Consider the following 17,970-nt stretch of genomic DNA (forward strand, 5'->3'; position numbering starts at 1 on the left):
AACGCATTCAAAATCTTAGATTATTGATACAGGAGCTACCAATCACATGACACGAGCTTCAAATATATTCACTTCCTATACACACTATTAGGGAAAAGCTTATACACCGAGGCTAATCAGTAGCGCTTGTTAAAACAAAACACCACTGCTATCTAGCAGTAGCGCGGCATGGAAAAGCACATTACTACTACATAAATAGCAGTAGCGCGTCCGTCATAAAAAGCGCTACTACTATAACTATTACACCGTTGCCGCCAGGCTTGGTATAGTAGTAGCGCCCTTCTAAGGACAGCGCTACTGCTACCAAAATAAAAGCAGCGCGTTTTAAGGCAACAGTGCTGCAACTAAGAAAAGGAAAAGGAAAGAAAAAAGAAAAAGAAAATTAAAGAAAAAGAAAAAATGTAACCAATAGTAGCAGCACGTTTTCACGGAAGCGCTATAGCTACTTTAGCTATAGCGCGTTTTCATGAACAAGCGATATAGCTAACTTATCCATAGCAGTAGCGCGTTCCGTCAAAAAGCACTATAGCTAAGTAGCTATAGCGCTTGTCGGGAAACAACGCTACTACTAAGTTTGACTTGCCCCTGTGCGGGCGTTCCTCCTTCCCCCAATTCCCCATTTTTCTCGTGTCTCCCCTACCTCTCCCTCGCCGTCCCTGCCTCCGTCGTCGTCACTGGAGCCGCCACCGAAGCCGCGCGCCATCCCCGCCAACGGAGCTGCATGCCCTCGACGCCCCCGGAGCCACCCTCGTCCGGTCCTCGCCGCCCCTGCCTCCCTCGCCATCACCAGAGATGCCGTAGACGCCACCGGAGCCACCCTCGACGCCCTCCACGCCACCGTCTCCCCCAAGCACCTCCCCGCAACCGTTCCCCTGAGCACCCTCTCTATAAGCCCCCACCCCTCCTCTCTAGGTTAATTTACTTAGGTGAATTTAGTTATGAACCCTAGGAATTAGCTAGGTTAAGTAGGTTAACTAGGTAGGTTAAGTAACAAAGTGAACTAGCTAGGTTAATTTGGTTCATTAGGTTAACTAGTTAGGTAAACTAGGTTGTCTAGGTTAGAGCAAAAATTTAGTTAGGGCAGTAGGGTTTAGAGTAAAAATTTAGTCAGGGCAGTAGGGTTTAATTATGGTTTTTGTTTTCATAAATGTTCTTTCAATTTAAAAGAACAAAATGAAGAAAATGTTACAGCTGTTCTGCTAGTAGTATATATAGTGGTACTAGTAGATGTTAATTAGGTTAGGGCAGTAGTGGTACTAGTAGATGTTAATTAGCCGTTTTTTAGTTAGGGCAATAGGGTTTTACTAGGTTAATTAGGTTAGTAGTGCTGCTAGTAGTAGTGGTACATTAGGTTAATTAGGTGAAGTTAAATGAATGACCTAAATGAATGAAATTAGTAGTTAACTGGATTTTTTTTCATTTCATCATTATAGAGCACTAAAGTTAACTGAATTTTGTTCTATTAGTAGTTAACTGAATTTTCTTCTAACTTAGTTTTTGAATTAGATGTTAATTAGGGTAGTAGTCTTTAGTTTAGAGAAAATAATTCGATATAAAAATATAAATTTCTATTAAACCGTCCTCCTCAACTAGCGAAGATCACTCTAGTTAGGTCATTTTGGGTACGATGAACTTTGTTATTTATGCTTATGATATGTTGCTTCTATTTTTGCCAAGTCTGTCTCTTTCTGTTGCTCAACTATATATGTTCCATATCATCGACTCATGTGATGATGCAGGTGCATAGATCATCGATGACGAAGAAGTGCTACGCCAAGAGTATACGATGAGTGGCCGGAGTGTCAGGCTCAGGTGTACCGGTTTCCGAGCGACAGCCAGAAAGGGTTCGATAGCAGAGCCGAAGCAGAATGTAGTCAGGTTAGGTTCATGCTAGTGCGAGGGATACGAACCGATGCCCCAAGAAGTACTACATTATGTATGATGAGACATGTCATGAAACTTGTATAGCTATATCGTGATTATGATGTGACGGCATGATTTGTGTTGGATGATATGATGAGACTATTATGTGTATGATATGATGAGCATATTGCATGTTTAAGATATGATTAGAATACTGTATAAAATATGTACAAAAACATCGCAAATACGTAGGAAAAAAGATATGATAAAATATAGTAGTACCACTCTTTAGCGCTGGACAAGAAAATGCTACCGCTAAAGAACTTAGCAGTAGCGCTTGTATGGAAAGCGCTACTACTAAGTACGTGTAGCAGTAGCGTGTTTTGATCTTTAGCGTTGGACAGGAAAACGCTACCGCTAAAGAACGTTAGTTGTAGCGCCGCCCCGCGCTACTGATAGCCCTTAGACCCGCGCTACTGCTAGGATTTTTCCTAGTAGTGACACTTTGTTCAGGTAAGGACAAACTACGTGTAGCTGATGGATCCATAGCACCTATCACAGGACGTGGATCCGGTTCGCCGCTGTGCTTCTCCGTCCAGCACCGGCGCCGCCTCCCAGCATGAGAAAGAGAGTGCGGAGAGGTGGATAAACTGAGATGCTTTTTGTTCGGGAGAGCCAACTCGAAAGAAACGATTCGGTTGCGACGCGAGCGTGGCTGGCTGTCTGCCCTCATCCGCCATATTTTGCCCGCTCTTGTCGACCAGTTTTTTGAGGAATATTCTCAGCATCTTGGCTATCCCTATCCTATCATCCCTCTAAACCAAACAGGTGGCATCCCTTAGAAAATTGGCTATCCATGTCCAACCGAGGGATAGCCGATGAACCAAACGCCACCTAAGACATTGTCCTTTATCTCATGTTTTGCATGTTCCTAAATTTCCAATCAATCTCTTGTCAGTTAGCTCTATGTAGAGGTTTGTTTTATCCTACCTGGTGTGCTTTTCAGGAGCTAGAGACAGGGAGACTGTTGGGGACTAGGACCGTGCATGATGGACTCTACTATCTTGATGAAGGGAGTGATGAAGTTGCTTTTGCATAATGCTTGTCTCCTAGTCAAGAACTACTACTACACCATCGCAGGCTTGGGCATCTCTCTTTTGCTGCATTGTTTCGTATTTACCCCTCTCTTTTCAAGTTGTGCCCTAGGGACTTGTGAATTGGCTAAACATACAAGAGGTTCATATCCTAGTATAGGATTAAGAAGTTCCAAACCATTTGAAATGATTCACTCGGATGTTAGGGGACCCTGTGAGGTTCGTTCGATTTCAGGGCATCGATGGTTTGTAACTTTTATCGATTGCTTTAGTCATTACACCTCGCTCTACTCTTGAAGCATAAGAGTGATGTGTGCTCAGTTTTTAAAGATCTATGTGCTCTCATTAAAAATCAACATGAGGCAACTATTAAAACCTTACATTCAGACAATGGTATAGAATGCATGCACTAGGAGTTTGGACAGTTCCTTCTCTCAAACGGCATTGAACATCAAACTACCCGTGTTAACACTCCAGAACAAAATGGTGTTGCAGAGCATTAAAATAGACATTTTCTTGAGGTTGCACGCTCACTTATGTTTACAATGAACGTGCCTAAATTTCTTTGGGGGGAAGCAATAAAAACTGCAACATATTTGATAAACCGTATGCCTCTTCGAGTTCTTGGCCATAAGACTCCTGTTGAGTGTCTCTTGAAATCTAATGATTTTGTAGTTCCTCCAAAGGTCTTTGGGTTGTGTTTTCTTTGTGCATGATTATAGAACTCTGTTGGAAAATTAGACCCCCATGCTCTCAAATGTGTTTTCACGGGTTATTCTCCCTCTCAAAAGGGTTATAGGTGTTGGTGCCTTTCGAAGCACCGTTTTTTTGTGAGCATGGAGGTGACATTCCGTGAACATGAATCATATTATGGCTCAACCAGTGACACTGGCATTGCCCTATCCCCACCTGAAGTGCAACAAGAAGGGGAGAGGGGTAATGAAGGCTCTCCATTAAGTCGTAATCTTGTTTCAACTTCGGATGGTTTACCCACTCTAGATAATGTTCAAAATCAGGGGGAGGACCCACATAGTGATGGGTGTAATCATGGTTCTAGTCATGGAGACATACAAGATGCAACAGGAAACTCTTCACTTCCTTCACAAGATGGTGAGCTTCACAGGCATGAGGACCCAGGTACTAACAATATAATAACCCCTCTAGTCCTGTCGCTCCTATTAGCACCACAAGACAGGGTGATAACCAATTATCTATTCTTGCTCCTGAAAATGATCTACCTATTGCTGTGAGGAAATCTACTAGAAATCTAAAAATTTCAGGACACCTCAAAGATTTTAAACATGATATAGCCAATTTCATTTCCTATGAATATTTTACTCCACCCTTCAAAAGCTTTATTGCATCTTTAGATTCTATCTCCATACCATCAAACTGGAAAATAGCTATAGAGGACCCAAATTGGAAGGAAGCAATGCTTGATGAGATGAAAGCCTTGGAGAAGAATGGGACTTGGGAGCTTGTGGATCTACCACCAAGTAAGCAGCCTGTAGGTTGTAAGTTGGTCTTCACTATTAAACACACCCTGAGGGCAAGGTGGAGAGGTACAAAGCCTTCCTTGTAACAAAAGGCTACAGACAAACATATGGAATCGATTATGAAGAGACCACCTTTGCACCGGTGGCAAAGATGAATTCAGTAACGACACTTATATCATGTGCTGTAAACCTTGATTGGGATATTTACCAGATGGATGTGAAGAATGCTTTCCTTCATGGTGATCTCCAAGAAGAAGTATACATGCATATACCGCCTAGATTTGAGTCAAGTCAAACTGTTGGAAAGGTATTGCGCCTACATCGTTCTTTATATGGCTTAAAGCAATCCCCACGAGTTTGGTTTGATCGGTTTAGACATGATATGCTAAAGAGGGGTTATCTTCAAAGTAATGCTGACCATACACTATTTTACAAGCATATTAATGGCAAGGTTGCAATCTTGATAGTGTATGTCGATGACATTGTGATTACTGGAGATGATTCCAAGGAAGTTGCAGATCTGAAGTGTCATCTTGCACATGAGTTTGAAGTGAAGGACTTGGGTCAAAGGTATTTTTCTCTCATAGCGAAAATATATCTGGGATCTGCTCAAGGAAACATGTATGCTTGGTAGTCGACCTGCTGCTACACCGATTGAGCAAAATCACCATTTATGTAGTGATGCTGGGACACCAGTGGATCGAGAGCGCTACCAGAGACTAGTTGGAAGATTAATATATTTATCTCATTCCCGTCCAGATATTGCCTTTGCTGTGAGTGTAGTTAGCCAATACATGCATGACCCAAAACAAGTTCATATGGAAGCTGTAAATAGGATCCTACAGTATCTTAAAGGGTGCCCAGGAAAAGGCCTCTTATATACCAGACAAGGGGACTTGCAAGTTGAGTGCTATACTGATGCTGATTGGGCTGGTTACCTAGATGACATGCGCTCAACATCTGGTTACTGTGCATTTATTTGAGGAAACCTAGTTTCATGGTGAAGTAAGAAACAAAATGTGGTGGCTCGGTCTACTGCGGAGGCCACGTTTAGGTCTATGGCTCACGGCATATGTGAGTTATTATGGTTGCAGATTCTCCTAGCAGAGCTGCGGTTGTACAAGCACAAACCTCTGATGTTGTACTGTGACAACACAGCTGCCATTGATATTGCAAATAACCCTGTTCAGCATGATGAAACCAAGCACATAGAAATTGATCGTCATTTCATCGAGGAGAAGCTTGATAGAGGATAATTTGCCTACCATATGTAACTTCAGCCAGTCAAGTAGCAGATGTACTTACACAAGGACTCCCTGAAAAAAACTTTTTCCATGTTTTGTAAGAAGATGGGTCTGTACAACATATTTGCCCCATCTTGACTTGGCAATGCTATAAAAGAAAAGCTGCACATAAGTTGCTTTCTTTCTGACCTTCTGTAGATTAACCATTCACACTTACAAGTTCATTGAGAGGAAGAATCGACTGCCTTCACAGTAGGCATGTGATCGACCTAATGAGAGGGATTGATGAATCTTATGTCTGTGTTGGACCATGGTCCAATGAGCCTAGGATGGTTACATAACAGTCCTGAAGAGGTGGCCTGGCACTCTAATATTGCCACTGCTTCCACTGTTCCTTTTTTTGGGACTGAAATACTACTGGGGAAGCACCTGCAGTGTGATTTTCTATAGATAAAAAAAGGTGCCCTGCAATGGACTGGGGGAGATATAGAAGGAAGCTCCCTCGCTGTCACTTATTTAGGATTTATCGAAATTGCCAAATTACTTTGCTGTTCTCTGTGTTGCCATTTCCCTATTCTGCCAGCTGTCATGCTCATTGAAGCCATTGCCATGAGGGTTGGTGAATTTAAGCTTAGGTTAATACCATGATCGAGATATGTGTATGTTTGGTTCTTGTCCGACCTGGGATGGGAACTTGAGAATTTCTAGTGAAATAATTGTTTTAAAAGTGTGCACAATCAAACTGCAACTGTTGTTGCAGTTGGGTGAGGAGGAAGATGTCAGATCTGAAAGTTGTCGGTGGATATGACCAAGAGACAACATAAGCTGTATAATTTTCACGTATTTTCAAATTTCCGTGTGATTTGTATAATCCTGGATAAGCCAATCATGGCATCTATGATTCTAATGTTGTTCTGAAATGACACCAGTAGGATATGTAGGTGTTAGTCCGAAGTGCATTCTAGGCTTTGATAAGGTGAATATGAACTGTTTTTCTTTTCCACAGCCCGCATACAAATATTTTCTCATAAGGTAAATCTCCTTTCTTTGGTGAAGTTGGGAGGTTATTTGTTAATCTCATTAGGTAGAAATTGTTTATGCAGATCATCTTTTTCACTATAATTACAGGCTATCATTTTTAATCCGTATCATTATTTATTTATTTCAGGCACATATGGTGCACTCTGGTCATGATGCCAACGTTTTTGGCTCTTAATAAAGAGGTTTTTTAGGCACTTCTGATTTTCTGTTTGGTTCTTATCTCTTCAGTTTAAATTTTCTGCGATTCTAAAGATACATTTATTATCTATTCAGTTGAATGAGGAAGCTGCTTCCTTGGACTGGACCAAGTCAAGAGGTCATGTGCTGAGGGGCCGAAGAATCTTTTTTCCGGGAGCCAGACGAGCGCTGATGTTGCCGGTCACCTGCAAGTTGGCTAGCAATTGTCCATGTGTTGTTAGAGCAACTCCAATGAGGCGACCCATTTCGTCCGCCCGCGTCCGTTTGGTCGGCACGGACAAAAGTGGCGGCCCAACGCACCGATCCAAACTCAAATCGTGTCAGTTTGGCGTCCGTGCCGACCCATTTCCGGCCCAAAATTGCGCCTGGAATATGTCGGCGCGAACGCGAAGCGGACGCGCCGCGCGTCTCCTCGCCGTCCGCCGCGTCCCCACATGGCGGCCACCCAACCGCCACCGGTCGTCTTATTTATGATGACCGCCGACAGCGGGCCCACGCGTCAGCCACCCAACCGCCACCGGTCGTCTTATTTATGATGACCGCCGACACGGCAGCCATTGTCGTACCCCGATGTCACGCTGTCGCACCGTTGGCATCTGGATCCGCAGCGGATCCCGATGCTGGCTGTTCCGCGTACCAAGCGGGCGCACGGCGATGAGGTGCGCAGGCGCCACGTGCAGCTCACGCCGGAGCAGCGTCGGTTGCCAGAGTACGCCACCAACTCCCCTAACTGGGAGGCGTGGTTCGCCCGCGAACACGAGGAGCAACGGCGCTCAGGTGTCGACGCCGTCCCTCGCCGTTCCCATCGCCGCCACCGTAGGTAGAGCCGGAGGACATGGAGGCGGAGGCGGAGTATCAAGCCGTCCACGAGGAGGCCCTACAGCACGCACTGGAGGCTAGCCGCCTCGAGGAGGACGCGCACTGGGATGGGCTAGAGCAAGCCCTTGCCCTGTCGGCGGCGGGGGACTCCGTCCACACCCCGCTCTTCATGCCGCCACCGCCACTGTCGCCGCCCATCCAGCCAAGCCGGAGCCGGAGCCGACGCGTAAGCGCTCCCCGCCTCAACCCACTTGGCCGGAGGAGGCCTACTCATGGACGGGCCAGTACCGCGAGTGGGTGAGCGTGCCTTCCGTCCACTTCGCCGCGACGCCGCAGGAGGAGGTGGCCCACCTCGAGCGATGGAAGGAGCACTGGCTCCGCCAGGAGCAGGCCGACGGCGAGGAGCAGATGCGCTACGAGGCCATGCTCCAACGCGATGCGGAGGCGCTCCGGCTCGAGGAGGAGGAGGAGGAGTGTGCACGGCTGGCCGCAATGCCGCTGCCCCAGTAGACGCCGGAGGAGGCTGCCCTGGCAGCGTACCAGGCGTCGTTCGGGTGGGCTGGCCCTGTTCCGGTCTTCATCGACCTCACCGACGACGGCGGCATCGATGGAAAGGGCAAGAGCAAGGCCGACGACATCTAGGGTAGCGTGCGGGATGGCAGCAGGCGGGCGCAGACTTTTATTTAATGTTCTATTTAATGTTTATTAGATGTAGGTGGCCTTTGGCCGGTGTTTGATCAGCCACTTTTATGTTTAATTACGTTTATTATGTTTACTAGTAAACATGCTGATTTTTTATTACTAATAATTAGTAATGACGTAATTACGATAGTGGAAAAGGTTAGCCAAAATCTGAAAAATAGAAAGGACGCGAGGGAAAACAGCGTCCACAGCTGGACGCTATTGTGAAGAACGTCCGGTTTGGACGCCAATACAAACAACGTCCAACAAATGGTTTGGTCTGCACCCTAAATAGATTAAACCGAGTCGTTTTCCTCTAATAGACGGATGTTATGTCTCCATTAAACCCTAGTACGCATGGATTCGTCGCTCCTCAACGTCGCCATGTGCTAACCAGCCTCCAACACTCACATCTCTAATCATCACGGCATCTCTATCTCTCTTGTTCCCCGCTCACGGTTAAGATCCTCCAATCTATCTCGTGGTTGGCGCATATGATTTGGGGTAAGGTCGTTTTGCATTCCGTTGGTTTCAGTCTTTGTTTAATTGACGCATGTGATTTGTTGAAATTTGGACACAAAACCATATGATGACTAGTATTCTGGGAAAATTCCATTGAGCTTAGCGCCAAGGAGGAGTGACATAGCTTGAAAGGATTACAACCCATGTCTGGCATGTTACAAAGCAGAACCATGAACTGTTTTTCTTGAGAAAAAAGAAAGAAACATCTAGTCAGTTACACTTCTAGGTCGGTGCAGATGTTCATAGCATATCAGCATATGATCCATTCTAATTTACTACTTGTGAAGAACTCCTTGACCGAAAACTGGGAGCTTGACTTGCATCTTGTGTTGTCCGTCCTCCATCTCCTATGGCTTCTTCAACCTTGAGATATGTTGTAAAACCTCTCCCAGAGTAATTCCACTCATTAAATACATCGGAGTTGCTTTCCTTTGGGGGACTCGGTGGGTGAGCAATATCTGACACCTCATCATCAGATGGGATATCTTCAATATTCAGCGGCAATCTAGCCTCAGCGAGCATGCTTCATAGCCTAGGCTCCATGTTCAGATCCATCAGGTTTCCTACACAAGACCTCAATATAGATCTTCCTATCTTCTTGCATCCAGTAGTAGTAGCACATTTGATCCCCCATGCAGCATCCTTTATCTCACGTAGGCTCTACAAGAGACAATACAAATTTCAACTCATGTGATTGTTAATGTGTTGCAAAGAAATAATTAAAATCTTGCACACACTTACATTGTGAGCCAATGGCGGGCCGCTAGGCATGTAGCCGGTCCATTCGATGCTATCTCGAGGATATGTGATAGGTTCATTTAGGCCTCCTAAGCATTGAGAGTCAAATAATATTGTGTACATACCATTTTGCTGGAACCAATGTCTATACTCAGGTAAACTAGCTACATCAAAGTGAATGTCCTCTGGCCACACTCTTGCTTCAACACGATTGTATTCTTGAACATAATTCGCATGGACTAACTCCCAATCATTTGATTTTCCTGCAGAATGCTTAAGTTTTCGAAGTCTCCGAACCTCTGCCTCGCCACGTGGAAGAGAAGGTGGAATGGGTTGTCTTAATCCAAATTGCCGCATCACCTTATGTGGATAGTGGAACTCCACAATCCAAAAATGCATGAGCGGTACTCTAGCAAACCACCAATCAGAATCTTGATGAACTTCGAAAGGCATCTGCTCTAGAAGATCATCATATGGTTGCCAATCAACTACACCTTCTCGAATCAAATCAATTTGATTTCGATAATATTCAGTACCTATATATTTGATTGCAAGTTACTAAAATTGTTTGTCATACCACAAATGATGTGTAACAAATTTGGTGAGAAGAATACAAACCAGCATTGTGAGGGACATCAAACGCATGTGCATCACACCACTTTGCTCCAAAAACAGGGTTATAATCCAAGTGTACTTCGTGTTCATCTTCTTCTTCATCAGGTTCATCTCCTTCTTTGGGCTTCTCAAAAATAACTTTAGGGCGACCAAGTGGCAAACGGGACCAAGACCATAACTGTAGCGGCAATAAAGGCCCTGAAATTTCTAGTCTCCCCTTCTTAGCACCCATGCTCAATTGTCTATACAGCACATCAAGGGCAGCTACTCTCCAATTATACTCTGTTTGTTGTCCTAAATCCTGCATAAATTGGAGATACATGGTTGGCACTCCATCTCCAGATGTATCAGTAAAGACTATGGAGCCAAGGATATCTAGAACAAGTGCTCGAGCATGCCAATGAATCTCCCTATCCATTCGAGTATCCGGCAACACATGGAAGCGTTCCCGCAGTTTACCCAAATTTAGAGAGTATTGTGAATTCCTAACAACAATATTATCATCGCCTTTTCGCCTTTTTTTGTTTCATGTGTTGTTCATCCACAGGAATCCCAAACAACCTCTCAACTAATTCTGACCATTGTGCATCAGCTTTGCCAACAAGTGGTTTACCCTGGATAGGCAACCCCCACCAACAACTGACATCTTGCAACGTAATAGTCATTTCTCCTACAGGTAGGTGAAAACTATTTGTCTCGGGCCGCCAACGCTCCACCAATGCCGATATCAAGTATTTGCCGACATTGATTTTCCTCATCTTAGCAATCTGATAAAAACCAAGGTTCTCTAAAGCTGATGTACATAGAGGATCAAATGGGATGCCAACACGGTGACACCGTACATTCAAGCAAATGTTAGGCTGCATCAATACACACAAAAATTAGTCTTTATTTAACCACTAAGTCCAACAAATGACATGCGAAATCACTCACATTTTGCCAAGTTTTGGATATTTTGTGCTGGCTGTGAGGCACCCATAGCAAATCACTGAAACATCCATTTCTATCCATTTCAAAACCCTGTTACAGCATAAAAGGAGCGAGTAAATGTTGAGGTAAAATATCAAAGCAATCATTTGAATTTATTCTTCACAATCTACACTGATAAATAAAGGTCAAACAATCTAATGTTTTCAGCTATGCCTAGGCAGTAAGTGAAATTAGTAAAGCTACAACAAGATGCAATCAATGGTTTGGGCGATGTACAGAGAAGCAGTGGAGAGAAGAGAGAGGGACGACCACCTTCGACCGACTTGCTGATGTAGCCGCGGCGGCGCCCTCAACCCACCACTTTGGCCGTGAGGAGGTTGGGGGTAGCCGTGAGGGTGTGGTCATAGGGGATGAGCCGGCGGTTGGGGAGGTCGTGAGGATGTCGGCAGCGACGCCGAGGCTGAGGCGGTCCGTGGGAAGGTGGGCGGCGGGGATCAGTCGGAGGCCAGGGCCGGCCGTGGTAGGCAGGGAGATGGAGGTGGGAGATGGGGACGAGATGGGTGTGGAGGCCAGGGCCGGCCGTGGCAGGCAGGTAGATGGATGTGGGAGATGGAGACCAGATGGGTGCGGCGGCCGCCAGTCAAACCAGATAATGGATGCTAGCAAAAACAGCGACCACACTAGGACGTTGTTAGCATCTGCGTCCAGGTCGGGACGCTCTTGTCCATAGCGTCCTTACTATTTTTAAAATTTGCATGTATCCTTTATTACTTTCGTAATTATGGAAATATTAATTACTATTTATAAAACAATCGGGTAAACATGCCCGTGCGTTGCAACGGCATAACAAAAAGCACCCGATCCCAACGCACATGTCCATGCTCTTTATTTCAATGTGTCACCCCATCTATGTCACCGCTTATCCTCCCCCGGTCGAGATCTCCTCTGTGTTCTTAAGTGTGATCATTCAATACGACATGGAAATACCCCTTTAGCAAAGAAAAATAGACAGGATGTCGCTTTATTTTATCGCATTGAAAAAGACTATCCATATCCTATGTACCTAACATTTCTAGGGGATTCTGTGTGAGAAAGCACGGATATTTATTTCATTCCATATCAGTATATTAGTAAATTTGTCACATATACACTGTTTGTCGAACCAATTCCAATAATATCTATAGACATGCATATCTCTGGAAAGAAAAGGAACACACACACATACAATGGAAGTGTCTCAAGGGCCAAACTGTTCTGGAAACTATCATAGCAGAAATCATATTTTTCTAAATCTGGACTAAAAGGGGATGCGCGCACACTTATCTTGGCCTTATCAGCTGAACAATCAGATCTTACTACTCGACATTGGTATTGTTTGATGCTTCCAATCGAATATCAGGCAATTTGTGATTCACCATTGCCCTAGGGACTCGACATCCCAGCTATCTTGCTCTGGCAGCTTACTGGTAGCAGACGAAAATACTTGGATGCCTGATCTGGAAGTTGTTCCAAATTTGTACAGCTCCCTAGGTGGACTCATAGAAGGTTGAACAATGTTTTATTAATCAGTTATAGCATCCGTAAACTTCAAAGAAAATGCACAAACAAAATCTACCTCATTAGGTGCATCCTTTTATGATTCGTTGCAGTTAGGTGAACACAGACACTAGTAGAAAACGGAGCTTTAGCGCCGGTTCGTAAGGGCCTTTAGTGCCGGTTCCATAACCGGCACTAAAGGGTGGTCACTAAAGGCCCCCCCCTTTAGTACCGGTTCGGCAAGAACCGGCGCTAAAGTGCCACCACGTGGCATGAGCTCGCGCCCTGGTATGGGGGACCTTTAGTACCGGTTGCTGTTACCAACCGGTACTAAAGGTTTTTCGTTTTTGAATTTTATTTTTGAAAATTTTGGAACTTTTTTTTCGATTTTTAATTTTTCTGAATTATTTGATGATTTAGTCTCTAATCACCTCTCATAACTGCTCAAGTGTGGATCACTCATTCCAAATCGCCTGACTTCCCGGCCGGTCACCCATCCTCTCACTCCCCCAGCCTGAGCACGCTTAACTTCGGAGTTCTATTCCCCCTACATTCCAAGTCTGCACTTGTTGTTTTCCTGACAAATGTAAGCTGTCAATCCTATTAACCCTCAGTAGTTTAGCTTGAGCATGAAGTCACACGTTTCATCGTTTGAGTTTGAAACTATTATTCTAAAAAACAGTAATTATGTATTAACACTAATATTTCTTGAATAAGTAGTTTGACCATAGTTTGACCACAGTTTGACCAGATTTGGCCAAAATTCAAAAAAACTGAGATACTTATTTAGTAACACTAATAGTATTGTGTAATTATTTAGTAACACTCTATATTTCTTGAATCAGTTGTTTGACCGGTTTGACAAGATTTAACCAAAATTCAAAAAAACATAAATTAGAGCATATCTTTTTTTCCTTTTACAATTTTTTCATTTCAAAAATTGTCCTAAACCCTAAACCCGGGACTTCAAACGTCAGAAACTCTATGCTAAACAGTAAAAACTAAGGGTTTAAACCATAAAACCTAACCCTAAACTCTAAAATCTAAACCCTAGCACTAAACGCTAAAAACGTCTAAAAAACGTCTAAAACGCCCAAAAACTCTATTTTCCCTTTGGAATTTTATGATTTTAAAAAATTGTCGAAACGGAAAACACGGTTCAAGAAACAGTATGGGTTGCTAATAGGGATCAGCCCATCACCAACCCCAGCATCAACCAAACACGGTTCAAGATATCAAGTGATGGCAATCTTGTCATCGTAAACCATGCCGCAACAATGAATCCATTGTTTGGTCCTCTCACATTGTAAATAATAGGACACACATCAACACAAACAACACTAGTGTCGCTGTTCTCTTGAACAGTGGAAACCTTGCCTTCAAAGAGAGCCCGTCATCTGACCTACCGGTCTGGCAGAGCTTCGACTACCCAACAGATGTTATACTTCCTGGTGCAAAGTTTGGTCGGGACAAGGTCACTGGTTTCAGTCACCAGGCCATCTCAAAGAAGAGCCTGATTGACCCGGGTCTTGGCTCATACTATTATGAACTAGAACAAACCAAGGGGCTCGTCCTCAAGCGCCACAACCCCTCGGTAGAATATTGGCTTTATGCATCCTCCACAAAATCATCGTTGAATCTTGTACCAATGCTCAAGGCAGTGCTAGATATGGATCCTGGCACCAAAGGTTTGATAAATGCAACATATGTTGATAACAACCAAGAGGAGTACTACATGTACATATCGCTTGATGAGTCGTCTTCCTTTTTTATCTTACTGGATATCTCTGGTCAGATAAAGCTTAATCTTTGGTCACAAGCTAAACAATCTTGGCAAACCATATATGCCATACCCGATGATCCCTGCATTCCTCCTGCTACTTGTGGACCTTACACGGTCTGCAATGGCAATGCACATCCATCATGTGACTGTATGAAGACCTTCTCTCAGAAGTCACCGCAGGATTGGGAATTTGAGGACAAAACAGAAGGATGCATCAGAAATAGACCATTGTATTGCACTAGTGACAGAAACATCACAAGTTCAACGGACATGTTCCATCCCATTTCTCAAGTTACATTGCCCTACAACCCGTAGAGCATAGTCGTTGCTTCTACTCAGAGCAAATGTGAAGAAGCTTGTCTCAGTTCCTGCTCCTGCACTGCTTATTCCTATAACAATAGCAGATGCTATGTCTGGAATGGGGAATTGCTTAGTGTAAATCTTAACAACGGCATTACTATCACTTCTAAAGATGTTCTTTATCTCCGTCTTTCTGCCAAAGGTTTCTTGCCAAGTTTGAGAAAAAACAAAAGAATACCAAACGTTGGAGTTGTTATTGCCACAAGCATTACTGGGTTTGGGTTACTCATTCTCCTGTTCTTGTTACTGAATTGGAGGAACAAATTCATGTGGTGTGGTTTGCTGCCATTATACTATGTCAATCAAGGTAGTGTTGGCGGGATTATAGCCTTCAAATATACTGATTTAGTTCGTGCTACTAAAAACTTCTATGAAAAGTTAGGTGTTGGATGTTTTGGTTCTGTATACAAGGGAGTGTTAAGTGACTCGAAGACTATTGTAGCAGTGAAAAGGCTTGATGGTGCCCATCAAGGAGAGAAGCAATTCAGGGCTGAGGTGAGCTCAGTTGGACTTATCCAATGCATAAAACTAGTCAAATTGATAGGTTTTTGCTGCGCAGGTGATCACAGATTACTTGTGTATGAGCACATGTTAAATGGGTCTCTTGATGGTCATCTATTTAAGAAGAGCAATGCAAATATTGTGGTCCTGAATTGGAACATCAGATGTCAGATAGCCCTAGGAGTTGCTAGAGGATTGTGCTACCTGCATCAGGGTTGTCGTGAGTGCATCATACACTGCGATATTAAGCCAGAGAACATACTTCTGGATGAATCATTTTGTCAGGACCCCGATTCCAAGTCACGTCGATCTAGCCGGTAACACCTCATATCACTTTGCGGCCTCACGCACGGTATCCCACGGGTGTCGCCTTACCATGGCCCGGGACCGTTTGCGCCTTTTGGCTCACGTATATGATAGTGTCGCTAGCATCCATATGACAGAGAACCCGGGCTGACATGGCTAGTCGTGAACCCAAAGCGGCGCTAACCTATGGGGACAGGCATACATGATTCACATCGAGCGTGTCGGTCAACAGCGTGTGAATCCGGGCTGTAGCACTGGGCTAGCAGGACTCCGGGAACCCGGGCTGTAGCAGGCTAGGCAGGACTCCGGATGTCACTGCGTGACATTTCCCCGAAGGGACAGACACAAGAACGAAGTGTAACACATGCCGGCCAGTCAAGTGTCCTGAGCAGTAGTGCTGGGCTAACAGGACTCTGGTGAACCGGGCTGTAGCGGACTACTATGGCTCATGGAAGCACTAGACTACATTTCCCCATAAGAGAAGCTGCCAAGGATAAACAAATAGATTGTCGGATCCCACACATACCAAGCATTTCAATCATACACACAATATGCTCGATATGTGTAAATACAACATGGCATCACAACATAACTCTACGACTCAAGTATTTATTCACTAGGCTCCGAGGAGCGTGATATTACAAACATGGGTCTCATGACCCAACAATCACAGCATACAAGTCAAAACACAAGCGGAAGCTTAACATGTCTGGGTACAGACATCTACAAATGAAAAAGGCTAAGAAGCCTGACTATCTACTAGATCCTGCCGAGGGCACAAGATCGTAGCTGACGTATCAAGCTAAACGTCGAAGTCCACGTGGATCTACTAGTGAGACTGAAATCTCTCTGCGAAACATAAATTAAGCAAACGTGAGTACAAAGGTACTCAGCAAGACTTACATCAGAACTAAACTACATATGCATCGGTATCAACAAGGGGGGGTGGTGGAGTTTAACTGCAGCAAGCCAGCTTTGACTCAGTGGCTAACCTGAACTACGATTGCAAGCAACTCTTTTGAGGTGGAGAGCACGAGTCCACATATTCACCATTCAATACACCACTATGGATCCACTCCCGTCCCCCTACGAGAAGGCCATCCATAGCACTCACACTTATCTTGCGAGTTTTAGAGTATCCACTTTCACTTGTCTATGAACTGTTATAGGCAACCCAGAAGTCCATTACCGCGGACACGGCTATTCGAATAGATGATGTTATGTTCCTAAAATCGCAGACTTTGGGTTGGCTGCGTTTATGGGAAGGGATTTTAGCCGAGTTATGACTACATTCAGAGGGACTGCTGGTTATCTTGCCCCAGAGTGGCTTACCGGAGTTGCAATCACTCCCAAAATTGATGTTTATGGCTTTGGCATGGTACTTTTGGAAATCATATCAGGAAGGAGGAATTCCCCAATAGAAATACCATACAACACTAGAAGCAGCAGCACCAGGTACCAGAATGTTGAGGAGTATTTCCCTGTGCAAGCCATCAGCAAGCTTCATGGTGGAGATGTCAAGAGTTTGGTGGATCCATGGTTGGATGGTGACTTCAATTTGGAAGAGGCTGAGAGGATTTGCAAAGTTGCATGCTGGTGCATCCAAGATAATGAGTTTGATCGGCCGACTATGGGTGAAGTGGTCCGGATTCTCGAGGGTCTACAGGAGATTAATATGCCCCCAATGCTGAGACTACTTGCAGCTCTAACAGAACAGTTTGGTGCTGTAACTTCAGTGTAATATTAATAATTCATAGGGTGCTTCACATACGATCGATGTTATTCATCTTTGTTTCAGCAACTTCTCTTTAAAATTGTAATCTGGAGTGGAAGGAATGAAGGAAGAAGGCAAGCTTTCAGTTGCGAAACCATCTGTTATTTAGGTTTTTGTGTTCTGAGTTCGTGCTACTAACAACTTCTCAGAAAAGCGTCGCTGAGTGATGTGTTGAGCATTATGAAGTTGTTGATTTTCTTTCTTCTCCCACAAAAAGGTTTGTTTTTTACTTGCTGCTCTCGTTTTTTTTCATATTTCCTGTTCTGACAATAGTGGCAGCCTGTTCTATGGGTGCTCTGCTTTTGTTGGTGTATAGATAATGTAATTAGAGGAATCCTTAGGGTCTAAAATGTAAATTGTACAAACAAATATAAATCAGAATATAGAGAAGGGATCGGGGAGGAACGATCCAGAATTTCTCCAAATGCTCTTCACGCTCCCTCCAATCCCTAGCTCAAATCCCTCGAAT

At 44.2% G+C, this 17,970-nt stretch overlaps 1 protein-coding gene and 1 pseudogene across 1 annotated transcript; one reads left to right on the forward strand and one right to left on the reverse strand.

Annotated features, from left to right (window-relative positions):
* Positions 1-9,483: 9,483 nt before the first annotated feature.
* On the reverse strand, positions 9,484-11,151 carry LOC125532524 (serine/threonine-protein phosphatase 7 long form homolog). The gene is made up of 4 exons (XM_048696564.1): positions 10,827-11,151; positions 10,315-10,612; positions 9,700-10,232; positions 9,484-9,618 (listed from the first exon to the last, which is right to left on the reverse strand). Exons 1-4 carry the CDS (start codon positions 11,067-11,069, stop codon positions 9,484-9,486), a joined length of 1,209 nt encoding a protein of 402 aa, XP_048552521.1. The 5' UTR covers positions 11,070-11,151.
* A 529-nt stretch (positions 11,152-11,680) lies between these two features.
* On the forward strand, positions 11,681-17,555 carry LOC125532525 (annotated as a pseudogene).
* Positions 17,556-17,970: the final 415 nt, after the last annotated feature.

The sequence above is a fragment of the Triticum urartu genome, chromosome 1 (assembly GCF_003073215.2).
Source record: "Triticum urartu cultivar G1812 chromosome 1, Tu2.1, whole genome shotgun sequence".
Taxonomy (NCBI): Eukaryota; Viridiplantae; Streptophyta; class Magnoliopsida; order Poales; family Poaceae; genus Triticum; species Triticum urartu.

What these genes read in the sequence shown, in the direction of transcription:
- LOC125532524 (XM_048696564.1), bottom strand. Translation starts at nt 11,069, where the DNA reads ATGAGGAAAATCAATGTCGGCAAATACTTGATATCGGCATTGGTGGAG. An exon ending in AACACATGAAACAAAAAAAG is followed by an intron (nt 10,613 to 10,826) that starts GCGAAAAGGCGA and finishes CAATTTATGCAG; the next exon opens with GATTTAGGACAACAAACAGA. An exon ending in GCCCGCCATTGGCTCACAAT is followed by an intron (nt 9,619 to 9,699) that starts GTAAGTGTGTGC and finishes TGTCTCTTGTAG; the next exon opens with AGCCTACGTGAGATAAAGGA.